The sequence below is a fragment of the Verruconis gallopava genome (assembly GCF_000836295.1).
Source record: "Verruconis gallopava strain CBS 43764 unplaced genomic scaffold supercont1.5, whole genome shotgun sequence".
NCBI classification, from domain to species: domain Eukaryota; kingdom Fungi; phylum Ascomycota; class Dothideomycetes; order Venturiales; family Sympoventuriaceae; genus Verruconis; species Verruconis gallopava.
This window is the reverse complement of record NW_015622141.1, coordinates 989,184-1,014,196: the sequence shown is the minus strand read 5'-3', so window position 1 is coordinate 1,014,196 and position 25,013 is coordinate 989,184. Positions and strand designations below refer to the sequence as shown.

Genomic DNA, 25,013 nt, shown 5'->3' with positions numbered 1-25,013 from the left:
CAAATGTTGCGCCTTTGGCAGAAAGGCTGGCGTCATGTGCTGTTTGCCCAATCGAGGTGCGCCCTTTGAGCTGATGTCTTCAGGGCTCTAGCATAGCTGACGGGCAACGAAAAAGTCGGGAATGTTTTGACATAATTTAACGGAAGACATGCGGGATATCATTACTTCTCTGTTTTGTTCTATAGCATTCTGAAGCAACGCACAGCTAATCTAGGAGGCGAAGTAGAAATTCAGGTTACTCAATCAATGCTATAAAGCATATAAAAGTCACGGCATGAAGCAGATGCCTTTCCTGAAGCATTCATGGCGGCTGCCCAAGAAAACAGAATATGAAGTCCAGTCCTGCTTATGCCGTTGCAATTCCCAGACTTCTATTCCAGGCAGCTCAAACCCGATATACGAACGCCGATTTCACTCTCATCATATCTACCCGCTACCAATGTGACGAGATATGCATTGGTCCCGTGTTGACACAATGTTGTCAAACTCAGTATAACGTGGTGGCGATGGCTCACTTTTACTCGTCCTAAACAGGAGCTCGCGCAGCGACTGCCGTGGCTGGAAGCGCTTTGAAGGAGCCAGCGTCTCGGTCTTTCAATCGTTGTATTCATCAAGGTGGCGTGAGCATTCATAGTCCACATGGGATTCTTCGCATACTTGGGTATCGGGAGCATCTCTTTCAAGCTTAGATTTCTTGTGCGCGTGATGGGCATGAGCAGCAAAAGAAACGACGCCGTAGTAAGAATAACGTTGCTTGCCATTGTATAGGGAAGGAGAAACTAGATGGATAATGGGATTGCTCGCAAAGAGACTTTATGGGCTGATGTTGTGGTCTGCAATAGTAAGATGAAGAAAAGCTTCCCGTATTTCCGCAGAAAAGCCCTCCGCTCTTATAGATGATCAAGCTCTTTAATGGTCTCTTCTTCTTGCGTGCTTTCTTTCGATAGTGTTGCAGCTAAACAACTTCTCATAGTTTGCTGGCATATATATGAGCGAATTTTTCTTGGTTCGTTGAATTTGGAGTAACACTTGAGCCGCTTTCTACTGGTCTATCATCATGAACCTCGCTTATCATACTCATGTTTAGAGCGCATAGTCTTTCCATTGCTTCGTATAGACTTTGATGAAGCCTAGTAAGGTGCAGGGGGTGAATATGCGGCGTCCATGAACGCCTTCGGTTTGACGGGGCTCAGCCTCAAACCAGTGCAGACTTACCAGTTGGTTAGAGTGCTGAGTGCGATGTGGGACCACAATGTCAAATTTCTACACAACCTTCCATAAATAGCTCGCAGCCTCGCTGGGTTAGAACTTATGGCTCCATAGAATTATGCATATGTATTTGAATTCTCTCAAATCAATGCCAAGGAAGACAACTACAGCGAGCATCATATCGTGTCTTAGGTCAGATTGTAATTCCATGGTATTAAATTTCAGTTCGATGATTTCGATGATGTCGATCTCCTCATAGCTGTATGATATCTCTCCCAAATTATCTTTCTAGTGTCAAAGATCCTCGGAACCCTCAGCTATACGCAATGTATATGAGCAGCCCGATGTTAGCAAGCAGCAGAAGCGTAAAGTTGCTGTCCACTGGATCAGGTAGATTAAAGTCGATGTTGATACAAATAGAGACATCGCTGAACCCCATACTAGAACTTGAGGACATGCGGTTTATTGCTTTCAACTAACCGGAAGAAAGCATAGGTGCTGAGCATCAAAGGATCGTCTGGAAGAATCTAGGTCGGTGGAAAAGGAAACAAACGACGGATAACAGCGCACCAAGCTCTTTACACGAAATGAACGCTTCCTTAATTTACTATGCACCCGCAATCCAAATCTGGCTCTCATCGTGCAGAATGCAACAGATGATGGTCAAACTGCGAGACTCGAACTTTGCACAGATTGTCGGAAACCAAATTTAATACAAGGACAATTCACACCAGTAGAACATTGGCCCGACGAATCTTTAAGAATTTTGGCTGTATGTACGTCGGCGAATACTCATCACCTCATCAAAGACTGTGGCCACCATAATTAACAATTTGCAGATGTAAATGATCTTTAGCTTACTGATCACATATAATTTTACTTCTGAAATCTCCTTCACTTGTTTTCTTCCATACATACCCCCTCTGTTCCCAGATGTCGCGGCTGTAACATTACTCATAACGGACGATGCAATTATGGCACAGTCTGGCGTCAATATTGCTGCTACGCATTAAGACTAATTACTAGGAGCACGATGTCCTAGTACGACCAGCTTTGAGGAGCATTAAAGGGGAATCTCTTTGCTAAACCACGATCTGTCCGTCACATCAACCGAGCCAAATTATGGCTTGATAATTGCTGTCTCTATTTTATGAGTTTGCCAGGCAAGCATTTCCCTGGTCTCTCATGATCCATGTCATCTAACGCGTGTCTTTGTCAGAAAGTCTCCAAAAAACTTTGAGTCCTGGCAAGCTCGCATGTTTGGCTTGCTTTGGCTTTACATATTCGTGGTGGTCACGGCTCATATGAACACAAGAAGCTGCCGAATCTATGGTGAATCAACCCTGCCATACGAACTGATCGTCATTGAGGTTCTTCGCCACACCGTGGTAAAGACATGGGAACTCACACGAAAATTCGATCTGCTCTTGTGTGATTCAAACATCGAGCAGGAAAAGATCAAAAACTTCGCAGAAAGACGCAGTGCCGTCGGATATCAGTTACTGAACATGACTAACCTATCCTTCAACGGTCATATACTGCTGCAACACAATGTTGCCGCGTTGCAGGCCAAATTTCATAGACCTCGCTTTCTGTAAGATGAAATCGGCTTCATTAATTCACGGGTGTTAAAAATCACGGCTAAAGGACGCTATGATAACGTTTGATAATTATTTTTCCTCTTAGCATGCGACCTTGCTACTCCTTTGGAGTTCAGTTCTTGCATATCAAGCTTTGATTAATGGCCTGAAACGTTTGCGGTTCGCAATTTGGATTTTGCATTGCTCTAGCAAGCTTGATATAATTGAGTGCGAAGATATATCACGTCGGCTTTACAAAATCGCGTGGTCGAGGCAAGCGTTGGGAGCAGGCAGCTAAAAGCTAGCTGCGTCTTCCAATAATAACTTTGGCAGTGCAATTCGAGAGCTAAAAAATCGGTATACCTACTTAAGCGCTTGCTTGCATCGTTCGATCTCAACTGTAGCTGGCCATAATCAGCTACCGCTGGGGTAGATAGTGGGACGAAGGCTCATTTCATTCGACTCGCACACCCATAAATGGCTGGTCCAATCCTCATGTGCCAATCGAGCTTGACACCACTCTCGATCACTATTTATTTGTCCCCAACCATCAACTTCATCCCACTGTCGACTATAACGTTACCATGATCCTTGGCTAGAGCTTTGCCATCGGGCCAGAGAGAAACTTGGCGAGCGACAGATAGTCTGGGAAATTGAATGTGCATATCGCGTCGTAGTCTAAGAGATTTGCTCTACCCTTTGATGTATCCTGCATTTTCTTGCAATCTCGCCCAAGACGATATGTCTACGGCATATCCGATCAGCCCCCGGCGTTTGGCGCGACTCGTACGAAATCCCGTACCAGACTGCAGTATATTATCTTGTGTTCCATGAGCACAGGTGCAGCAGCATGCGGGTGCTTCTCATTGTAGCATTTGATGAAGTCTTCATCATTGATCTCAGACTTCTTCACCAGAACTCTTTGGACATCACCATCTGCTAGCTCGCGGGCACAGCACGTACAGTCCGGGTCATAATCCCTGTTGCTTTGACAACCTTGCGAAATCCGATAGTGCCTGGATAGCCGGCTTCAGAAACTGTGCTGGCGGCTGGTGGGGGTTGAAATGAGAATTGAGATTCGCAAACGATGCAAGGAACCTTGATGGCCTGAAGATGCTGAGTCCAGAGTCGAGACCAACCGTGTTTGCGCACCAGACCCACATAATACCAGACCCGCAGCGAGGGAATCCAATCAAGAGGCTGTCTGCTCAGACGAGCACCCAAGTGACAATTCATATGCATGTTTGAACCTTGACCGCAATTCCTCCTCAGAAAACACATAATTGCCGTGTGGACTGACTGAACGCTAGCTTGTCGCTTCTGCCCTGTCCTGTCAAGTAGACAGGTCTTTGTATGATAACAAGACGAGGGCTAAGAGCAGGATGCGGGCGGGATAGAGACATAATTGGACGGCTCGGTTACTCGACGAAGCACACGGTGAAGTTTGGCAGGTTGGAGAATCTTTGTTCAAGAGTAGTACAGACTCTAGATTTCCCGCCACGGGCCAGCAAGAGAAGGCTTTTCAATCCCACGTGGCGATCAAGACAGTCATCCGAGGCCGTGACTCCAGCCTCATCTGCGTCTACCTCTAGACTACTGCGCTACCATACCAACCTTCTCACGAGATCGACGTTCACGACTACGGGACGTATAAGTAGAAGTGATATCGATATGTCCGGATCCTCTGAGCCTTTGAACTCGCTGGGCATGCCGGTCGAGAGGGTCGCGGATACTATGGAGAAACCGTTGTTGGATAACAGGGCATATCGAGTGATTCGACTGCAGAACCAGCTGGAGGCGTTGCTCATACATGATCCGGACACAGACAAGGCCAGCGCGTCGCTTGATGTCAATGTCGGAAGCTTCAGCGATGCCGACGACATGCCAGGAATGGCGCATGCGGTTGAGCATCTGCTGTTCATGGGAACCGAAAAGGTGTGTTTTCATTGTACACTGGAGAGTGCAAAAACCTTTCTCTAAAGCGGCATTTAGTATCCAGCGGAGAACGCGTACAACCAATATCTTACAGCACATTCCGGCTATTCGAATGCGTATACCGCCTCGACATCAACGAACTACTACTTCGAAGTTGCCGCCTCGAATTCGCCGAGCCCTAGCAGGACTTCGTCGCAGATCAACCTCTCATCGCAACCAACTTCAAAGACTGATTCTCCACTGTACGGTGCCTTGGATCGCTTCGCACAGTTTTTCATAAAACCTTTGTTTTTAGAGGACACGGTAGACAGAGAACTGAGAGCTGTGGATTCGGAAAACAAGAAGAATTTGCAAAGCGATACGTGGCGATTGCATCAACTGAACAAGTCTTTATCCAATCCAAAGCATCCATACTGCCATTTCTCGACAGGAAACTACAAGACACTTCATGATGAGCCTCTAGCGCGGGGCGTGAAGATCAGAGACGAATTCATCAAATTCTATGAGAAACACTACTCAGCTAATCGCATGAAACTTGTAGTCCTTGGAAGAGAGTCGTTGAATGAACTAGAACATTGGGTTGAGGAATTGTTTTCTGATGTCAAAAACAAAGACCTGCCGCAAAACAGATGGGATAATGTTCAACCGTTAACAGAGCAAGAGCTGGGTATGCAAATTTTCGCAAAGCCAGTATTTCACATGCGAACCCTTGATCTATACTTCCCGTATCCAGACGAAGAAATGCTCTACGACTCACAGCCAGGACGGTATCTCAGTCATTTGATTGGCCATGAAGGTCCTGGCAGCATTCTTGCTTTTATCAAGGGTAGGGGATGGGCTAATGGTCTGGGTGCGGGTGTATCGCCGTTGTGCCCAGGATCTGCGTTCTTCAGTATCTCCATCAGGCTTACTGAGGATGGCCTGAAGCATTACGAAGAAGTTGTAGAGACCGTGTTTCAGTACATATCTGTGCTTAAGGACAAGCCTCCTCAAGAATGGATCTTCGAGGAGATGAAACAAATGAGTGAGGTCAACTTCAAATTTCGACAGAAGTCACCTGCGAGCAAGACAACTTCCGCACTTGCTAATGTCATGCAACGACCTTTGCCTAGGGATCATCTACTTAGTGGTCTAAGCCTGCTCCGGAAATTCCATCCTCAAGGTATCTTGCGCGGGCTGTCGCATCTTCGACCGGAAAATTTCAGACTTATGCTAGTGAGCCAAGAGTTCCCTGGCGATTGGGATCAGAAAGAGAAGTGGTATGGCACGGAATACAAATGTGTGAAGATGTCAGATGACCTAATGAATCGCTTACGCAAGGCGGCATCCGCAAGCCCAGGAAATAGGCCTCCGGGATTGCACCTTCCGGTGAGAAACGAGTTCATTCCTTCAAGATTGGAAGTAGAGCGTAAGGACGTCAGCGAACCGGCGAAAGTGCCGAAGCTGATTCGAAACGATGACCGTGTGCGGACGTGGTATAAAAAGGATGATCAATTTTGGGTACCAAAGGCGAACTTGAAACTCTTGCTCCGCTCACCACTCGTTATCACGACGCCTAGATCTGCTGGACTTACGCAACTATATCAAGCCCTTGTCAAAGATGCGTTAGTGGAGTACGCCTATGCTGCAGAAATTGCCGGCTTGGAGTACGAGGTCACGAGTACCAGCTCTGGCTTACATATCACACTCTCGGGCTATAACGACAAGATGGCAGTCCTGCTGGAAAAAGTACTTGTCCAGATGCGAGATCTCGAAGTGAACCCCGAACGTTTCCGCATCGTCAAGGAACGTTTAATTCGGGGCCACAAGAACGCGGAACTTCAACAGCCTTATCATCAAGTTGGCGTCTACACGCGCTGGTTGACTATCGAGCAAGTATGGATCACTGAACAGCTTTTGGCGGAGCTTCCAGATATCGCCGAGGAAGATGTTCGCGCTTTCTTTCCCCAGATATTGCGCCAGTTGCACATTGAAGTGTTGGCCCATGGTAATTTGTATAGAGAGGATGCTCTACGATTCACGGAAGTTGTGGAAAACACGCTTCGACCAAGAAAGCTTCCTCTTGATCAATGGCCTGTTAAGCGCTCCATGATTTTCCCTCCAGGATGCAACTACATCTACAAGAGGGAGTTGAAGGACCCTGCTAACGTCAATCATTGCATCGAGTATCTGCTTTATGTCGGTAATTCTCAGGACAGACATCTTAGAGCCAAGGTTCTATTGCTTGGCCAGATTGCAGACGAGCCGTGCTTTGATCAGCTTCGAACGAAGGAGCAGCTTGGCTATGTTGTCTTCAGCGGCGCAACTGTGCACAACACGTGGCTTGGATACCACGTGCTTGTCCAAAGCGAACGTACTCCTGAGTATCTTGAGACGCGAATCGAGTCGTTCTTGAACGGCCTTGGCAACATTATCCGCAAAATGCCGGATGATAAGTTTGAGAAGCTAAAGAACAGCTTGATCAATAAGCGTCTTGAGCGTCTGAAGAATCTGAGCTCGGAATGTAATAGGTTCAGCACGCATATTCTGAATGAGGGATATGATTTTGAGCAAGGTAATTGTACTGGTTCCTTCTATCACGACTTTCCGCTCACATGTTATACAGCCGATCACGACGCTGCGCATCTCGAGCCATTGACCAAGGAGGACATTATCAAATTCTTCGAGCGCTTCATCTGCCCCAACTCTGAGAGGCGCGCTAAGCTCAGTGTACACCTGTTGGCGCAGAATACGGCCTCTTCAATCATCGAGAACATCTCATCGGAAGAAGACAAGAATACAATCCTGACTAAAGCGTTGAGTAAAATTTTCGCCGCGCACAACATTAGCACTGATTCAGAGAAATTGGCAACTCGATTACGCGGGCGCAGACTCTCGCTGTCGGATTCTGCACCTATCTCAGAGGCTGCGGCGACGTATCTGACCATGGACGCTAGCTTACCAGCAGACAAGGCCAGAGAGATTGTGCAGCAAGGACTCGTAGCTCTAGGCGGATCTATAGAGCGTAAAGGGGAAAACTATAAGGCAACAACTAGCAGAGCCCCAGTTATTATTGAAGATGTGCATGCATGGAAGGCAGGCTTGAAGGTTGACGTTGCAGCTCAGCCAGTTAGACCGCTCAGCGACTTCGAAGATATCGAGCCCAAGCTATAGAGACGGGAAAGACTTGTGTCTAGAAAAAAAAAAGGCCTCTGTAGTTGTTGGGAAAAAACAATAATATTTCATATAATACGTAGTCCATGCCTTAGATGTATTTGCTTTCTAAGCCTATCTCCAGCGTGAAGCTGGAATTCGCTTCTAATAGCATCCGTACATTCTGTGATGCTGTGCTCTTTTGGCTGGGTTATAAGAAATACAAAAGAGAATTCGTGTTCCAAAGCGTTACGTGAGATAAAAACGCTCCACGCACCGACAAAGTAGCAAACTGGATCTCAACCACTCGAGGAACACAGTCGGCTAGAGGAATTTGTTTCCATAACAAGAGCAAACTGCGAGCATCACTGGGCAGAGAAACGAAAAGGAGCCGTGGAAGAGAAAGCTGTACAAAGATGTTGGGATTTGTTCTTTTCCGCCCCCGATCTAAAGGTGAAGCCTCCTCAGCGCGTGAACACACACTACATACAAAGGTTCACGATTACAGTCGACACTCTCGAGCGAGGGAGAGTTGAAAAAAAAGAGATCCTGGTGTTACACACTGCCTGCTGGCCTCCTGTCTACAACATCCCCCGATGGGTTGGATAGTGAAGTGATAAGGGGATGTAACTAGTGGGCCTGGTACGCGCCAAAGTCGTAGTCCCTGCCAGAGGTGGTGCCTTCCGGGTACATGGTTTCCTTGAGGCTAATGCCGAGCTCTTCCCGGATCGGCTCCAGCTCCTTCAGGTATTCCTCGTACTGGCCCTTATTCTCAACCTTCATTTCAATTCCTGTGTCCCACGTCAGTTCAATGTTCGCTTTCCTGGATTGGAACAGGTAAGGTCGGTATCGATATATACCTTCGAAGATTCGTACGGCAGTGGGGAAGTCATTGACACGCCTGGCGGCGCGCAGGGCGGCTATAATGACGGAGGGTGATGGCACGAGATCGTAAGCAAAAGCGTTGTTTAGGTTGCGCTGGCCGGTGGATCAATACTCTGTTTCGGTGCACCTTCTATAATGAGGGATGGCTATGACTGGTCTGTAGAACTTACCTGAAGCTCAAAGACATCCTGCACATTGTTGAACTCGTTCTCATATCTGCTCGCACGTCAGCATTACAGCTCCACACGTGCCATTGAGATGCATCGAGGCCATTTTTGACACGCTGCAGCCCTTCCGGCCTGCGAGCTCAAACGTCGCCAGAAGTCGTCTGATTTTCATCCGCCCATCAAAATGCGCAACGCACCTCTGAGTGAATTCTTCATAAGTTTCCTCGTGGTGTCCACCCTCACCACCAGCCCTCCTCCTCATCGTTGTCGAGAAGCTGGACACTGCGGTCCTCGGAGCGAGACCTTGAGCTGTCGAGCGGATGGCAACACGTGGAAGCACACGCACACTGCGTGTAGCGGCGCGAAACATTGTGGTTGAGGCCATATGGGATGCGTATTCCCTCTCAGATAGAGCGGAGAGGTGGATGTTGCGGTTCAATGGGTTTGGGGAGAAATGGTCGTACGATCTTGCAAGAGCTTTTGCTTGGGAGAGGTTGTGTCTCGGCTGCAAAGGAAGCGCGTTTGTGCCTTGGCGCCTGAGACCGGAAAAAAACGTCACGGTCAGGCCATGGAATCTCGGTTTGTCTTCGTGTTCTCTCGTACCCAAAGTTTGACTTTTGAGAAGCAGAAAAGAGAGGCTTGCCATGGATTCTTTTCTTTTGAGAATTTCACAGAGTATTCTGTACGATCTACTGAGGACTTATAGTTCATTATCCCACTTAGTTCGACACAGTAATCGAAGCTCCATTGAGGTTAGCTTGCCCTTATCAATTCTCGCACGAAGATTGGTTAGCCGTAGTCCATAGTTTTGTACGTACTTCGGAACCGTTACCAATTCTTTACATTGGGCTTTAGGGATATTTAAACAAACAAGGACGATCAAGAGATTGCGAGCTGCGGTGGACGTTAGGCCTGCTTTTCTAAATTTCCGTAAAGCACATGCTGGTGCTCCTGAGCGCATCGAGAACTCTCTTTTCTGAGCAAGAGTCTTCTTCTTTTTTCTTTTTTTTCTTTTTCATTAAAAAAAATGAAGATGAAAATAAAAGAAAACTTCAAGCTTAAGGCATGCAATTATTTTCACTTGGATAGCCGCCCATTGTGCTTGCGTATACTCGGTCAAACACACGCTCTCTCTTCGCCTGATTCTCAAAGCTCTCGCATTAGTTTGAGCGGCTAGTGTGGAGACAAACAGGATGTTTCCTTTACTACTACGTCATGAGGAAAGCATGCGTTGTGGAAACACAAGGGTGATTGCAAAGAGGGGATTTCCAGCTGTTCGTCGACGGAGGAGCAACTTCAGCTAGTATGGAGACGCACCTCTTGTCAGAGACCAAATCCTTCGCTTGTCGTCGTAACGAGTTTGGAACCATGATTCTAGGTGGCGAGTCAAACCCTCTTACCGGCTCAACAGCATATATTGGGCGCCGTGCTGACGATTGATATTCCTTTACAATATTTCCGCACCGTAGTCCAAACTTTTGGAATATTGTTCCGCTGTTGGAAGCATAGTGTAATCTTGATTTGAATCAAGATACTGCTTGAACTCTGGCATTCCCATTGTGCCGGTATGTAATGATACACATGCCCAATAAAGATCTCCGGCACTCTTCCAAAGATCCCCTTAGAAACGCCACGCTTCCATGCTATTTGGCTGAAATCCCCCAGTCTATTCTCTCTTATCTTCTCTAGTCGCCACTAGACCCCTCGGCCGGTCGACTTGGTATTGTTCTGCTGCCGCTGGAACCCCCAGCCGCTCCACCACCAGGCCTCTTTTTCTCGGCCTCTTCCTGCTTTTCTGTGTTGATGCTCTCGACATACTTCTCAATCTCCGCCGTGTCCAGCATTTCTAGCGGCTTGCCCGGCGTCATAACAGCAATTTCGATGTTCTTGGCGCCCGTCTGAACGACTTCAAGTAAGGACTTGACAGTAAGTTTGATTGTGTCCTCGCGGGACATGGATGGCTGATGGTTGCGCTCCAGAAACTCGCGGACCGTCTTCGCGGAACGACCGATGGCATTGGCTTTCCTGTTTTGCATTTACTTGTTAGCTCCGAACTTTTGACCCACGTCGTCCAAATACCGGCAGGTGGTAATTGTGGGGACAGGGTACAACGCACCACGCGCTGTAAATTCCGCTCGGCTCTGTCTGGTAGAGCTTGGGAACATTGTCTTTCGGATCAAAGCCCACGACCAGTGTACTAATACCGAATGGTCTGACACCACCGCTCTGAGTGTACCGTTGCTGCACGCCCGCAATATATTTGGTGATGTACTCAATGCTGACTGGATCTTCAACCGTCAGACGATGTGATTGAGCTTCTACGCGAGCTTTGTCGACGAGAATGCGTGCGTCAGCATTGAGGCCAGCGAAGGCAAGAGCGACATGGTTGTCAACGAGGCAGATCTTGGAAGGTGTGATGCGTGTATCTTGCAGCTTCATCGCAGAGCGCTTTTCGCAGCCCAAGACGACAATCTCAGCTCCTTTGACGCCGACGGCGCATGTGCCTGTAGGATGTGAATTAGTCGTCTTTATACTTCAGAATCTATGTGGAGTATGTCATAATAGGAACGGGACAAAGCTCTGAGTCTTGTCTGACATGCACCTGAAGATGCAATCAGGATAACCAGATGCGCAACCAGACCATACACGACGTTAAGCTCTGTCGGTGCTGTCACCATCTCCTAGACGCGGCCCAAATCCAGCAGAGCAGGTCGACCAGCTGCGCTCGTCGCCCGCTTCTTTTCCTAACGTCGTCCTACAATCACCACGTACCTCGTTTTACAGCCTCAAGCGCATATTCGACTTGAAAAACATGCCCGTCCGGACTGAAGACTGCGCTAAGGTCAGCATCAAGCTCTCGATGCAACTTTAACGTGCCTGATGGCACTGCAATCAAGCAGGATTCAAGGTGAGAAGTACTGACCGGACAGGGCTCGATCGTATCCAGAAGCCATATTGGGCTGGCTCTATACTGTGCTGCTGAGCAAGGGCGATTGAACGAAGAAAAGAGCTACAGATGGGGCAAGACAGGCGTGACAAGACGGTCCTGCTGTCGCAGTTAACACACTGAACAAGCCTCGTAAGAGCTGCGATGCCTAACGCGCTGTGGCCCAGGCAGGCCCATCGGCCTGTGATTGGCCGAAGCTTTGCTCACCCCAGCACGCGCCGACAATCGGCTTGCTTCCGCCCAGCAAATTTATGACGAGCCCGCAGCGACGACGAGTTTCCATCGTCTTGAGGACAAAGGAAAGGAAGCCCACGTGCGGCACTGGCGTATTTCGCTCCCCGTCAACAGTCCATGAAAAGCTGTTTCCGGACTAATTGCCCTGCGCCTTGAAAACTATCTGCTCATTTCAATGGCCTCCTCGTACCGGGCCTCGCGGGGAATATGGCGACTCCACGTCTCGACGCCCCGATCTCTTCAGGCTTCATCCCGTTTACAGCCATTGTACCAGGCGAGATGGGCGAGCGATACTGCCACTGCCGTACATTCTAAGGAGTATAAGACCACTTCGAAAGCTTCTAAGCCCAAAAGATACACAGCAGATTCGTACGCACATGTCTTTCCTTTGGCCATGGCCCATGGGGATAGGTGTTCTGACATTTGCAACAGTTATCCCGATCTCAAGCGGGATCCGCGTTTTGCACAGCTGACCTCCGAACACATCCAGTACTTCAAGGATGTCCTCAAATCCGACAGCGCGATAATCGACGCGTCCTCGGCCTCAGAAACTGACTTGGAATCCTTCAACGTAGACTGGATGAACAAGTACAGAGGCAAGTCACAGCTTGTCTTGAAGCCCTCGTCAACAGAACAAGTCTCGCAGATTCTGAGGTACTGCAATGAACATAGGCTCGCCGTCGTGCCTCAAGGTGGTAATACGGGCTTGGTTGGCGGTTCCGTCCCAGTCTTCGATGAGATTGTGCTCAGCACCGCAAAGATGGACAAGATACGGAGCTTCGACGACGTATCCGGTATACTTGTCGCCGATGCGGGTGTGATTCTTGAAGTTGCAGACAACTTCCTAAAGGAGCACAATCACATTTTCCCGCTCGACTTGGGCGCAAAAGGCTCATGTCACATTGGTGGGAATGTGGCGACTAATGCTGGAGGACTGCGACTGCTGCGCTACGGAAGCTTGCATGGGAACGTGCTGGGAATCGAGGCCGTGCTTCCGGATGGCACCATCGTCGACGACCTGTCAAAGCTGCGCAAGAATAATACAGGGTATGATATTAAACAACTGTTCATTGGAGGAGAGGGCACTATTGGGATTATCACCGCGGTCAGCATTCTCTGCCCGCAGCGCTCCTCTGCCGTAAACGTAGCATACTTTGGCCTAGAGTCATACGAGAAGGTGCAAGAGGCATTCCGCAATGCGAAGGAACAGCTGGGTGAGATTCTGTCCGCGTTCGAGCTCATGGACACGCACGCCCAGAAACTTCTTAAGAGAGCTAAAGGCGACGGCTTCAAGTTGCCCTTAGAGAACGAGCATCCCTTCTACTGCTTGATTGAGACGAGCGGCAGCAACTCGGATCACGACAATGAGAAACTACAGGCGTTCCTCGAGCACGTCTTGGAGAGTGGTATCGTCAGTGATGGTGTGGTGGCACAGGATCAAACTCAAATTAATGAGTTGTGGGCGACGAGAGAGGGCGTTCCGGAGGCTTCGGCTCATTGGGGTGGAGTTTACAAGTACGATCTGTCCATCCCCATCAAGGACCTCTACAGCCTCGTGGTCGACACACGAGAGCGGCTCACCAAGGCTGGTCTAGTCGGCGATACGGACGAGTATCCATGTGTGGACGTTGTGGGCTATGGACACATGGGCGACTCGAACTTGCACCTGAATGTGTGCGTGAGGCGGTACGACAAGGCAGTCGAGAAGCTACTAGAACCATTCGTATACGAGTGGGTGGCCAAGGTCAACGGCAGCATCAGCGCAGAGCATGGTCTGGGCATTCAAAAGAAGCCCTATATTGGATATTCGAGAAGCGAGACGATGATTAAGATGATGAAGGACATCAAGCAACTGTATGATCCGGTAAGTGCCACGCCATCTTTCATGGAAATGACGCACTTTGGCCTAACTTTAACTACTAGAATGGTATCATGAATCCGTACAAGTACATATAAGGAGTGCTACTGGCCAAGATCGGCGAATAACGCGTGCTTTGGGACTCACTCCTCCTGTCCTTTGCAAAGTCAAATTTGAAATCATCAGAGTCAGACCCTGGTCAAAAGAAAGGTGCTGACCAAAAAATTAAAAAAAAAAAAAAATAAAGAAACGAAGCCAAAAAACGGGGCTGCTGCTTCATCACGAACGTGCTTGTCCTGTGTACCTTACGCACATCCTCTCGTGCCATTCCTACAACATTGTGAAGGGTCGGCTGTAGGGGCTTCTCAAAAGCAAAACTTGACGGACCCCAATACTGGTTGGGCCCAAGGTTTCCTTTACTGCGTTGCAAACTCAACTACACTAGAGATAGTGACTACGGGTATCGAATCGTCGTCTGCAGCGTCGAAGGACCGTATTTCATGGACTGTAAGCCATCATAAGTTTGTGGCTTGGGAGGGCGTATTCATAAGGGCTGGAGGCGGCGGAACTTTTGCACAAGCTCTGGCAAGCGTAGTCGGTGAAGATCTTACCGAGAAAGAATGGTGCAAGTGCGCAGGCATAGTTCTTATACAAGTCGTGAGTGATGTAAATATGTGTATGTATAAATATTTGTGCGTGTGTATGTACGTATATGCATACAGATGGGAAGAGGGGGCACTAGGCTAGCCCGGGATAAGTAAAGACTGTAAAAAAAATCATCTGTTGGGTATATGTTCCAGATCGTCGTCGCTGTCTGCAAGTCCGAACGTCTCGTCCTCATCTTCATCCGTGGATCTTCCCGGTCCCCGCGTCAGCGCCACCGCTTCCTCTCCGTCGTCCGTGTCGCCCTTGTCCGCGGCCCTCGCCATCCTGAGGGCGTCCTGCCTCCCAGACTCTGCGTCCACCCAAAAGACCAGCGGCAGCGGCAGCACGATAAGGACGGCTAGGAACCAGAAGCCCATTCGCACACTGCCGGTGGCGTCGACGATGCGACCGACGATGGCGGGCCCGATGACGCTGCTGCCTTTGTCTGTGACGGCGTAGATGGCGTAGAAGGCCACCTCGCTGCCGGGCGGGACGAGGACGCCGTAAAAGGCGCGGCAGAAGCTGGAGATGCCGCCCATGGCGAAGCCGTGGACGAAGGCCATGGGGAAGATCTCCCAGGGCTGGCGCAAGCCGAGCACGGGCAGTACGAACCCGAGTAAGCCGTACAGGGGGATGATCTCGAACATGCAGATGCACACCATGATGGTGTGATTCGTGGCGAGACCGAGGCGTGTCTGGATCTTGGGCCACAGCGCAGCGCCTGCGATGCCGGAGACGGTGGCGGTGATGCTGACGAGCGCGATGGCCGGGGTGGACATGTGTAGCTCCGTGCGGGCGAAGAGGATGGCGACGTTGGAGATTGTGGCCACCGCGTCGGACACAAGGAACCAGGCGAGCAGGAAAAGACGGACGTGCCTGAGACGGAGTGCGGATCGGAAGGTGCGGAACAGGGAGCGCCAGGCGAAGGCGACGTAGTGCGCGGGCTGCAGCCAGCGCCTGGTGGTGATGGGGACGGAGGCCAGACGGGGCCCGGGGCGCGGACGGAGCCACAGGTACGTGGGGATGCTGAAGAGCGCCCACCAGGCGCCGACGAGAAAAAGCACGGAGCGCATGGGCAGCGACGGCGAGCCATTCAGCCCAAGCTTCGCCATGAGGACGAGCATGCCAATAGATACGACCTGAACGAGGACGGCAGCCGCATAGCCGGCAGCAGTCGCGCGTGCGGATATGGCGTTTGCCAGAGGTAAACTGTGATCCGCGGCCAGGACGACCACTGGAGGTTCGAGCTCGGATGGCGCGACCGGCAGCCAGCTCCGGTCGAGAGCGGGGTCGGAGGCCGTGGCCGGGGACGACGGGTGGTTAGCGACGAGAAGGGGAAGAAAGGAGTTGAGCAGGGCGAAGCTGTTTCCGAGACAGCAGACGGCAAGGATGACGAGGAGCGGGGCGAATAGATAGACGCCTGGCGAGACGAAGATGAACAGCATGGAGGCCGTGGCGCCAGTCCAGGCGAGCGTCAGCAGGAAGCGCTTCCTGTAGTTTCCTGTCGCAACCAGCACGTCAGCGATGCCCGCACATCCTTCCTTCTTGCGTTTTCCCCGGTTAAGCGCTGGGTGAGCGTGCACGCACCGTGGTCTGCTATGGCGCTGATGGAGATGAGCACGAGCGCCTGCACGCCGACGGCCAGCGACGACGTGTAGAGCACAAAGCTGGATGTGTTGACAAACGCGCCTAGGACATTGACGACACATGGAGCGTCTTGTTGATCGGCCCTCTTCGCTGCCGCTGCCGCGGCAGGAGCAACGTTGCTCGATGTGCCAGCCACACAGCTCGTCACTCTGTCGCTCTTTAGAACACCATTCTCCCGGGCGAGCTGCTCGAGCGTGATAGGTAAGAATGATCCGAGGCCGACAACGGCGAAGACTTCGGCCGCGACGGCGTATGAGTACCATCCGCGAAGCTCACGCTGCGTCGTTGCGCTGGTGTCCTCGCCCACGTACCTAGGGCGGCGATGGCGCCCTGTTTCTGTCTCCATTGTCTATTGAGAGTGTGTCGAATCAAAAAAAGGAATGCATCGTGGCCTTGCCGGTGCTGAACGCGGCCTACCTGGCGAGGTAGTTTATGACAACGCTGATTCCCAATGCTCTTTTGTATTCGGTTCCGCCTCCGGTGTACGTTCAGGCTACGCCAGGCGATCGACCTGGCTCAGCTAGCGACAAGTCAAGGAGCTCGAAATTTTGACCGAGGCGCTAGTATGGGGTCGAAGAGCGAATAATTCGAGCTTTGCGAACCACTTTGAGGTGTCACGCCTGTGGACGGAAACACACAGCCGTCGACTGCGGTGATGGAGCCGTGCTTACGGTCAAGTTGCGAAGCCTCTGGAGTGAGGTTTAGCCCGCAGCTAGAAATGGAATCGCTTGCGGTTGTGACCTGTCGGTCCGTAAGGCTGAAGCTGAGCCTTAGAGTTTCCTTCCCTGCCGTTGCACCTCATCAAGTCGACACGAAATGTACGTACACATGGACGATGCGGATGGCAATCGTGGAGACATATAAACATGAACGTCAATGATTTCTTTCATGAGTAGTCAAACTTGAGAATGTGTATATGAACACACAGGAAAAAAAATTCCGCTAAAAATGCTGCATCAATACTCATCGAACACCTGCCACCAATTGCTCCCCGTCAATAAGCCGGCCGATGTGAGTGAGAAATGACAAGTAGATCACCATCCACGCTGATGCATGCAAGAAAGGCTCCAATGTTTGATACTACACTGCCAAAAAAATTTTTTCTTTATATGCCATGGAATGAGGACCTAGCCGAAATCACACGATGATCCTCGCATCCTGCATCCTCACATGCTTGGCTCTCGTCCAATGTACAAGATAAAAGAGAAGTAAAAAAAAAAGGTGTCGATGTCCTTCTTGTTCAATCCATGCAGGGATATCTATGACATTACAACATCGCGAAAACTTCGCCCTCTTGCGCTACGTTGGCCGTCATCCAAGTCCGGACCACCAACAGTTTGCTTAGGCGTCGTGGGTGGAGGAGAGCTGTGCGCCTGCGTTGGAGGTGGGAGTGACTGAGGCTGCGTCGAGATAGGAGAAGGTGCGGGGGCTAATTGATGCCCCGAACCGTGCTGATATTGGTGCTGTGGTTGAGGCCCTGGAGTGTGGGGTGGCGGAGGATCGGAGGCCGACGCGGAAAGATGTTGAGAGTGGTGCTGAGATACGTGCTGCTGCGGTGCGAGCTGCGAATGAGGCGACTCCCTTGGGTATGACGTGTAATGAGCGCCCATAGGGGGAGGCACAGGCTTTGGTGCTAGCTGTCGTCCTCCTTCCTGTGGGGGTTGTGAGGGCTTCGGCGCGACCGGGATCGGCCCGGCAGGACGCTGACTCTCGTTAATGGGCCGGAAGCCGGAATGGAACTGCTGCGGCGGAGGTCCGCCCTGCGACGGTGGACGCGGCGAAATCGGGTCGCGGCCAGTTTCTGGAGTCGGAACGTTGACCAAGGGCTTGGGCGCAAGCTGCGGCGCGTTGGCGTATATCCTGGACATGATTTCCTGTACCGGATCGGGTGCCGGTTTGGGTGCTAGCTGTGGCTGCCCAGGTGCGCGAGCCGATAGCCCTGGAGGGGCATAGTCTGCAGTAGGTCTTGCAATCGGAGGCCATTGCTGGGTCGAGGTGCCAGGAAACTTGGTGAAAGATCCGTGCTCGAACTTGTACATGTTTTGTAAGTTTGCGGGCGGTAGTTGGTACTGTCGCGGGGACACAGGCGGACCGATCTGACCCGTATAAGGAGTTGGCCCACTATCACGTGGACTCTGCGACGGGTGAGGTTGGTTATGGAACGAGGATTGTGTTGGATGTCCCATAGGACCGGGATGTCCTGAATGTGTCGCATGCGGACCATGAGGACCTTGACCCGGAGGCAGCTGATGACTGATGTGACCTGGGGAAGGCGCGGAATGCACGGTTGTCTGCGGTGGATGCTGCACAGACTGCCCTGAAGGCTGCGATCCATACTGCTGGTTCGCTGGAGGGCTCCGCAATGGTTGGCTATTTGCTGGCTGTTGAGCTGACGGCGTGCTTGCCGGAGGGCCGTCGACCTCCATTGCATCCGACGGTCGCTTAGGTGGACGACCACGACGCCTTTGCTTTCCACTGGAACCTTCCGAATCGTCCACATCCATGGGAGCACCATCTTTTCCAATGACGGATGATGCAGAGTGCGCTTCATGCGTGAGATTTGCACGAGGCGTAAGCTGGGCCGTCGGTGCCTGTCCAGCGAAGCCTTCAATATCCAAGGGCCGCTTGGGTTTGCCGTCGCCTATACGATAGCCGCCACGAGGATCGATCTCGACTAGACCCTCAGTGACAAGATAATCTCGCAACTGAGGATCGGGTCTCCAGGACGAGACATCCAAGCACGCCGTTCCATTCTTGCGGTCGCGTTCTAGGTGTCCTCCAACATGTTCGAGTCGCTCTTCCCAGCTGTTTGGACCTGAGAAAGTACGTTGGCAGAAGACGCAGCTGGAGACGTCTGGAGGTGCACGCAGCTGACGGTAGCATCGTTTCTGGATCTCCGTTATCTGTTCCTCGGTGAGATTTGGAGGGTTCGAAGATGGGCCTGCACCAGGCGGCTGAGGCGACTGTGCCCCACCATCTTGCAGCGTCTGCGGGGCGTTCATGGCGTGCATCCGGCGAAGATGCTGCGTAAACAAATCCTTTCGGTTGAAGTCGTTGTACACAGGATGGTCGATGCCCGGAGAGGGTGGACACATGTCGCACCTCCAAAAGCCGAGCTGGATGTGTTTAGTGCTGATGTGGCGCTTCCACTCGTTTTTAGATGTGAACGCAGAGCCACAATTGTACTGGGCAAAGACGCACGGAAAAGGCCTGGAGTTGTTGACAGAAGTTCGGATATCCGCTGGTCGCGGAACCGGAGCCGCCTGTTCGGCTGTTTTTGCATCCTGCCCTTTCACGTCAACCTGTTTTGATTCCAACGCCTTCATCTCGATAGGACGTCCAGAACGTGGTTTTGGCTCCGCGATGATGGGCGTGGAGCTTCCGGCGGCTTTGGATCCGTCAGACGAATCGTCATGTTGTTGCTGTTGCTTCGGTTTAGATTGCCTACGGCCTTGCCTAAAACCCGTCAGTCTCGATTGCAGTAAAAGACGATACTTTGAACTTGATTCTTTGCATTGTGCACATAGTCAGGACCACTCAAGAGGGAATCAGCACGCTACGAGAGAAAGGATTCTTTTTCTTTCTTTCTTTTTCTTTTTTTTTCTTTCGGTCGCAAAGAAGTGGGTGCGCGGTCGGAGAAAACTTTGATGCACAATTCTGATTGTCTGGGCAGAGCCAGAGTCTCGAAAATCACCATCACCAACCCTGTTAAGGTAGTTCAGACAAATCACATACCCGCGCCGCCCACCACTTCCTGAGTGCTGTCCCTTCATGGCCAAATTGCAAATGCCACTCACATCATGTTGTTCTTCAAAGCCCCGATCCTCCGGTCTGGTATGGGACTACCAGCGCGGCTGGGAGGGCCTACACGAGGACTGCGTGGAACACTTCCTGCTCGCGTTCCCATGCCTGATCTTCGGCTCTTGAGTTCTTCCTCCTTACGCTGCAGGAGCTGCTGCAGATTGCGATTCTCTTGCCGCAGCCGCAGGTTCTCTGCGGATTCACTCCTCGACCGCTCGTCGAGGAACAGCTGTCGAGCCTTTGAGATTTCTCCGTTGACTTGCCGCTCCAGCAGTGCGATACGAGTCTCGTATTCACGATTCTGCTCTTGAAGCTCTATTGCCCGTGAACGTGCTTCGTCAAGCTGTTGGCGTACATAGCCTATGGTCGACTCTACATGCTCAGCAGCCTTTTCGGCACGTTTTTTAGCGATCTCGGCTTGTTCCTTTTCGTGGCGCAACCTCTCCATGTCTGCAATTTCGGGAATCTGGGAGGCTTGCAGTGCATTGTGAGCCTCGCTGAGTTGCATTTTCAACGAACGGTTCTCTTCTTTGAGTTTGTCGATGGTCGCGTCTCGTGATTCGCGCTGTCTGACGGCTGTGTCCAGCTTGGCCTTGGTTTCCGACAGCTGTTGGGCAAGAGCTCGTTTCTCGGACGTCTGTTCCTCGAAACGGAACTGCAGTTCGCCCAGGTCACCCTCTAACGCTTGGATGCGCTTTTCAGACGACTCTGTTGATATCTTCAGTTGGATTTCCGTCGCCTTGAGCAGCTCCTGTATCGCGTTGATCTCCTCGGTGAGATTCTTCTGCGTTTCCGAGGACTGTGGTGCCGTTGACTCGCTTGTGCGTGTTTCCGAGCCGTCTTCTTCGGGTTGAGGCGTCATCCTCATCTTCTTGTTAGCCTCGGCTTCTTCTTCGTCCCGGATTCGCTCAAGCGGACGTTTGGCGGCTTTCTTCGCGGCCGCCTTGACCTTCCCAGATTTCTCCGAATCGCTGGATGTGCCAGACTTCATGGAGATCAAGCCTTGCGATAGGTCCCATGCGTCGTTGTTCGTGAGTGGGCCAATTGAGGGGATGGGCCACTCGTGCTCGGCACGACTCGTCAAGACAAACTGAGCAATCTCTTGCGCGGCCTCTTCGATAGACGGTAGGCCGATGTCGTCTCTTCCAGCTTCTTTCCTCAGCTTCGTCAAGCAGTTGACCATGATTCGGAGCCTTTGGGGACCTTTGAACATCGGAGCAACGCTGTGATCGATGTGATCGATTGTGTTGATCACTGCCAAAGAAATAAGGGGCGACAAACGCTCGGGATGCATTGAATCTTGTCGCATCGGCTGGATACATCGTTTTAGCTCGTCAGAAAGGGGATCGAAGGCAACGACCAGGCGCGCCGGCGACACAGCTGCTAGTGCAGAAAATGCACCTTCTTGCTCGGCAGCATCGGAAGACATAATTGTAACCTCCAACAGCTTCTGCGACCGAGAGTCGTTATCTGCAGGGGAGGCGCCCAGTCGCCGATACGATATAGCCATGCCTTTCAGAAAATTTTCCACGATGTCGAGTGCTCTGCCCGGACGGGTGATGATGACAACGTGCATCTGAGATTCTCTGAGGTTGGTCAATAGGTAGTACAGAAGCTTGAATTTTGTGCTGACTGATCGGTCCCACTCGATCACGTCCGAGGGTTCGATGTCGGTCTGAGACACGGTCGTTTCGTTCGTCAGATCGATGTGTGTCGTGATGTCCCGCATTGTGCAGACAAAAGACTGCGCGTCCAAGAGCGTGGACGGAGAGTCGGTCCACTTTCGGCCCGTGAACTTCTCTATCAAGTCCTCATTATACTTGATTGTCTTTCGGTATTGGTCTCGCGCTTGTCCAGCGAAGGGCAACGGCACGATGAATTCCATCCGTCCCAACGGAGGGCCTGCTTCGTTGCTCTCGCCGGATTCCGTGTCGGAGTCGTCTGCGGTGTCGTCCACGCGGGGTTCTAGACCCGCTGCCGGCGCCGTCATGTCGCCGGTGGTGGTAGGTTCGTCATCCGCATCTCCGGGTATGCGTGCAGCCAGTCGCGAATTGCCTTGGGCATCATGATCCATGACCGGCTCCAGATTCTGCTGCTCGGCCGGTATCGTTTGAGATTGCAACTCTCCGTCCACTACAGACTCAGTGCTGCTGTTGAGACCTGTCTCAGCCTTCTCGTCTGTTTCAGACTCACGATCTGAAGCGTCAACTTCTCTCGCGTCCTCGTCAGCGGAAGGGTTCGATGTGAGGCCCTTTTTCCGTCCGGGGCCGACCGATTTCGAGCCTCTGCCTCGAGCACTTCGCAGGCTCGGGGTACCAGAATGGGAAGTAGACGTCGAGTCTACGTTGGACATGACGGTGCTTCGCGCGGAACGACGTGTCCCGGGCATAGTTAAAGGGCCAGGTTGAGGTGGTTGATTCGAGGCCAGCGTCTCAGGATCTTGAGAAGGTGGCTCTGGAATCGAGGAGCTGGACAAACCGCCGCTCTCTGCCGCACCAAGATGCGCAGATTGATCGAAGGCTGCGAGGACACGAGCCGAAACCGGGGCTTGATCTGGGGACTGTCCCCAAGATTGGAAAACGTCCTGATGAGATGCCGGGACGCCCTGCTGTTCTTGACTGGGTGATGGGACACGAGATAGTCGCAGAGGGGATGGTTTAGCTGAAGATGCTGCGACCTGGATCGTCCTGGATGGAGTCTTGCTCGCGGAGCGGAGGCTGGCGGGCCCAATCAAGGGTTTTGAGCTGTCAAGAGGCGAGACGGCACGACTTTGGCTTCGTGCAGGAGACGCAGTTTGTCGAGCAGGCCGATTCGACGTCTTGACGGGACTTGTCGTCGCGCTGCGCAAGCTGTGAGGGTAGAACTCCGGCGTGGGCGACGTGGACTCGACGTGATCAGGCTCCGAGACTGGTGCGAAAGGCTTTTGGGTGCGACGAGTTGGGGAGAGCAAATCGAGGGGCGAGGACTACGGTCAAAACGAATTAGCTCCTGGGGGTGAGCTGCACAAGATGCGATCCACTCTTAAGGACGGTCGCGAAGCCTCGTTGCAGGCAGTCCGATGATGTGCAGAACAAGTGTCAAAAGTGTCAGGACATGACGGGGACGCAAGGTGTTGGGATCCCCCGACAGAGGGAAACGAAAAATTGTAAGAAAGAAAAAAAATACAGAACCAAGGGATCGTCTGAGAAAATAAAAATGGAAAGAAAAAGAAAAGGGGAGGGGGGGGGGGGGGGGGGAAGAAATCGTCTTACGTGCTGGCGCAGGTCTGCACTGTCTATAGAGTGTTGTGTGGGACTGGTGTAGTTGTCTTCTGCGGTGTCCTGGCTCTGTGAATCAGGAATGACAAGACGAGCGTTGGCAGGCTGAACGGAAGGCTGAGATTCCGGGGTGGGTCGGCTCTGGTCCCCGTGCGAGGTCGGCCAAGGCTGGCGTGTTTCTTGGAGCGCCGCCTGCTGAGACAGGCCAGCCAGGTAGTCGTGGCGGAAGAAATGCGGCGGGTTTGTGACAACGACGAGGCCGGCGGTGGCGTCCTGGTCGTTGAGTCCGCTTTCGGCACCGCGAACGGCTTCGGCCGTAGACCCTGTCGAAGTGGCCACGCGCGCTTGATGGGGTGGGGTGGACCGGCTCGGCGATGAAGATGAAGAGGGAGCCGAGTGGGCGAGAACGGGCGAGAGCGAGCGCAAGGCGCGCGACCGCGGCTGGGCTCTTTTCCGAGCGACGGCGGCAGAAGCAGGCTCGGGTGGAGGCGATGCGGCGGAGTCGAGCGAGCTGTTGTCGGGCACAAAGGGCGCCTGGCTGTGCGGCTCGCGGGCGACGGCCTGGTCACCTGACTTTTTGGAGTTCTGCCTCCACTCGTCCAGCAAGTCGGCGGTAAGATACTGCTCGGGCTCCCAAGAATCAGGATAGCCTTCGCCCGTGGTCGGGTCTGGATCCCAGCGGACCTTGTACTCAGGAGGCTTGCCTGGCCGTCGGCGTTCGTCGACAATGCACGAGACGCTGTACCAGGCCTGAGCGTCGTCCGAGTCAGGCTCGCGGAAGGACTTTTTGGATCGCTTGCGCAGACTGTGGCCTTTGTGGTCAGTGGATGCACGCTGGCGCTTTCTGGTGGACGAGTTCATGTCTACGCAGCAAGCCTGCGGGGAATGGCGCTGAAGGCGGCCAGACGGAACATGGTTCAACACAAAGCGGCAGCGCGGCGAGGGAAAAAAGATAAGGGAAGGCCCGAGGGGGAGGGGGGGAGAGAAGGCAGGGGAAGAGAAGAGAGGAGACAGGGGACGGGCAGGAGAGAGCGGCGGATGTGGTCCGCAGCGGGCGATGGAGAGAGATGAGAGTGGATATCGATGGCGGCGGCGGCGGTGGTGGAGGAGGAGGAGGAGGAAGGTGAGAATAACGGACTGAGCGAGAGGAGAGCAGAAGCAAGAGCAGAGCCTTGCGCTGGCAAAAGTCGCACCCAAGTCCAGCCTCGACTGTGGCCGGGCTTGGCGGGGAACAGCCAATCAGGGCCGGGCCCGCGCGGCCAGCAGAGCGTTGCGAAATTTTTCCCGCGAGCGCTGCGTGCGATCAGCTGGCTCGAGGGCCCGGGCCAATGGCCGTCCGTGATTTGTCGTGCGCCCGGTGCGCGCCCGTCTCTGCCTTCTCAGCCTTGGCCTGTGAGGCTGCTGCGCGCTGCTGGCGGGCTGCACCACGCCCTCCACGCCGCGCCCGACCGCTGCGCCTGCAGTGCGCTGCACCACCGCGCCTACCGTTCCGTGCCCGTCGCAGTCGCCCTCGCCCTCGCCCTCGCCCTCGTCGCACCTGTCGTCGGTCGCGTCCCGTCGCCGCCCCGCCGCCGTACTGCTGCTCGGCCACGCGATCCAACGCCGTGACCTACCTCCCTGCAGCCTTGCGCTTTGCAGTCTGCCACCTCCGCTCCATCGCTTCTCTGCACGCTGTCCCTATCATGGCGCTATCATTATGATGTGTTCGGTTGCCGT

General features: G+C 52.5%; 7 protein-coding genes across 8 annotated transcripts; 2 read left to right on the top strand and 5 right to left on the bottom strand.

Annotated features, from left to right (window-relative positions):
• Positions 1 to 3,384: 3,384 nt before the first annotated feature.
• PV09_02273 (uncharacterized protein) lies at positions 3,385 to 4,031 on the bottom strand (the record flags this gene model as incomplete). The annotated part of the gene is made up of 3 exons (XM_016355286.1): positions 3,385 to 3,534; positions 3,592 to 3,696; positions 3,753 to 4,031. 3 exons carry the CDS (start codon positions 4,029 to 4,031, stop codon positions 3,385 to 3,387), a joined length of 534 nt encoding a protein of 177 aa, XP_016217302.1.
• Positions 4,028 to 8,095, top strand: PV09_02272 (uncharacterized protein). The gene is made up of 3 exons (XM_016355285.1): positions 4,028 to 4,724; positions 4,782 to 7,278; positions 7,330 to 8,095. The coding sequence occupies exons 1-3, from the start codon at positions 4,143 to 4,145 to the stop codon at positions 7,875 to 7,877; spliced, it is 3,627 nt and encodes a 1,208-aa protein (XP_016217301.1). The 5' UTR covers positions 4,028 to 4,142; the 3' UTR covers positions 7,878 to 8,095.
• Positions 7,922 to 9,385, bottom strand: PV09_02271 (cytochrome c oxidase subunit 6, mitochondrial). Its single transcript, XM_016355284.1, has 4 exons — positions 9,106 to 9,385; positions 8,912 to 8,957; positions 8,717 to 8,834; positions 7,922 to 8,647 (listed from the first exon to the last, which is right to left on the bottom strand). Exons 1-4 carry the CDS (start codon positions 9,291 to 9,293, stop codon positions 8,487 to 8,489), a joined length of 513 nt encoding a protein of 170 aa, XP_016217300.1. The 5' UTR covers positions 9,294 to 9,385; the 3' UTR covers positions 7,922 to 8,486.
• Positions 9,386 to 10,245: 860 nt separating this feature from the next.
• On the bottom strand, positions 10,246 to 11,985 carry PV09_02270 (proteasome subunit alpha type-4). Its single transcript, XM_016355283.1, has 4 exons — positions 11,832 to 11,985; positions 11,681 to 11,740; positions 11,025 to 11,412; positions 10,246 to 10,933 (listed from the first exon to the last, which is right to left on the bottom strand). Exons 1-4 carry the CDS (start codon positions 11,860 to 11,862, stop codon positions 10,594 to 10,596), a joined length of 819 nt encoding a protein of 272 aa, XP_016217299.1. The 5' UTR covers positions 11,863 to 11,985; the 3' UTR covers positions 10,246 to 10,593.
• Positions 11,986 to 12,111: 126 nt separating this feature from the next.
• PV09_02269 (uncharacterized protein) lies at positions 12,112 to 14,739 on the top strand. Its single transcript, XM_016355282.1, has 3 exons — positions 12,112 to 12,458; positions 12,522 to 13,953; positions 14,013 to 14,739. The coding sequence occupies exons 1-3, from the start codon at positions 12,265 to 12,267 to the stop codon at positions 14,043 to 14,045; spliced, it is 1,659 nt and encodes a 552-aa protein (XP_016217298.1). The 5' UTR covers positions 12,112 to 12,264; the 3' UTR covers positions 14,046 to 14,739.
• Positions 14,623 to 16,928, bottom strand: PV09_02268. Of its 2 annotated transcripts, XM_016355281.1 has the most exons (2): positions 16,180 to 16,928; positions 14,623 to 16,093 (listed from the first exon to the last, which is right to left on the bottom strand). In XM_016355281.1, the coding sequence occupies exons 1-2, from the start codon at positions 16,583 to 16,585 to the stop codon at positions 14,724 to 14,726; spliced, it is 1,776 nt and encodes a 591-aa protein (XP_016217297.1). In that variant the 5' UTR covers positions 16,586 to 16,928; the 3' UTR covers positions 14,623 to 14,723. The 2 variants fall into 2 exon arrangements, with proteins under 2 accessions (XP_016217297.1, XP_016217296.1); XM_016355280.1 differs by having other exon boundaries at positions 14,623 to 16,928.
• Positions 16,929 to 17,098: 170 nt separating this feature from the next.
• On the bottom strand, positions 17,099 to 24,450 carry PV09_02267 (uncharacterized protein). Its single transcript, XM_016355279.1, has 3 exons — positions 23,292 to 24,450; positions 20,037 to 23,005; positions 17,099 to 19,695 (listed from the first exon to the last, which is right to left on the bottom strand). The coding sequence occupies exons 1-3, from the start codon at positions 24,156 to 24,158 to the stop codon at positions 17,499 to 17,501; spliced, it is 6,033 nt and encodes a 2,010-aa protein (XP_016217295.1). The 5' UTR covers positions 24,159 to 24,450; the 3' UTR covers positions 17,099 to 17,498.
• Between the last annotated feature and the right edge of the window lie 563 nt (positions 24,451 to 25,013).

Excerpts from the sequence above, each read along its gene's own strand:
- PV09_02269 (XM_016355282.1), top strand. The coding sequence starts at position 12,265 with ATGGCCTCCTCGTACCGGGCCTCGCGGGGAATATGGCGACTCCACGTC. Across the intron at positions 12,459-12,521 it reads AAAAGATACACAGCAGATTC|TTATCCCGATCTCAAGCGGG; the intron begins GTACGCACATGT and ends CATTTGCAACAG. Across the intron at positions 13,954-14,012 it reads TCAAGCAACTGTATGATCCG|AATGGTATCATGAATCCGTA; the intron begins GTAAGTGCCACG and ends TTTAACTACTAG.
- PV09_02271 (XM_016355284.1), bottom strand. The coding sequence starts at position 9,293 with ATGGCCTCAACCACAATGTTTCGCGCCGCTACACGCAGTGTGCGTGTG. Across the intron at positions 8,835-8,911 it reads AGGATGTCTTTGAGCTTCAG|CGCAACCTAAACAACGCTTT; the intron begins GTAAGTTCTACA and ends TCCACCGGCCAG. Across the intron at positions 8,648-8,716 it reads TGCCGTACGAATCTTCGAAG|GAATTGAAATGAAGGTTGAG; the intron begins GTATATATCGAT and ends CGTGGGACACAG.
- PV09_02272 (XM_016355285.1), top strand. The coding sequence starts at position 4,143 with ATGATAACAAGACGAGGGCTAAGAGCAGGATGCGGGCGGGATAGAGAC. Across the intron at positions 4,725-4,781 it reads TGTTCATGGGAACCGAAAAG|TATCCAGCGGAGAACGCGTA; the intron begins GTGTGTTTTCAT and ends AGCGGCATTTAG. Across the intron at positions 7,279-7,329 it reads GGGATATGATTTTGAGCAAG|CCGATCACGACGCTGCGCAT; the intron begins GTAATTGTACTG and ends CATGTTATACAG.
- PV09_02268 (XM_016355280.1), bottom strand. The coding sequence starts at position 16,502 with ATGGTACTCATACGCCGTCGCGGCCGAAGTCTTCGCCGTTGTCGGCCT.
- PV09_02270 (XM_016355283.1), bottom strand. The coding sequence starts at position 11,862 with ATGGCTTCTGGATACGATCGAGCCCTGTCCG. Across the intron at positions 11,741-11,831 it reads ATACGATCGAGCCCTGTCCG|TCTTCAGTCCGGACGGGCAT; the intron begins GTCAGTACTTCT and ends ACCTTAGCGCAG. Across the intron at positions 11,413-11,680 it reads GCTTGAGGCTGTAAAACGAG|GCACATGCGCCGTCGGCGTC; the intron begins GTACGTGGTGAT and ends CACATCCTACAG.
- PV09_02267 (XM_016355279.1), bottom strand. The coding sequence starts at position 24,158 with ATGAACTCGTCCACCAGAAAGCGCCAGCGTGCATCCACTGACCACAAA. Across the intron at positions 23,006-23,291 it reads GTGCAGACCTGCGCCAGCAC|TCCTCGCCCCTCGATTTGCT; the intron begins GTAAGACGATTT and ends TTTTGACCGTAG. Across the intron at positions 19,696-20,036 it reads GCTTTGAAGAACAACATGAT|GCAAGGCCGTAGGCAATCTA; the intron begins GTGAGTGGCATT and ends GACGGGTTTTAG.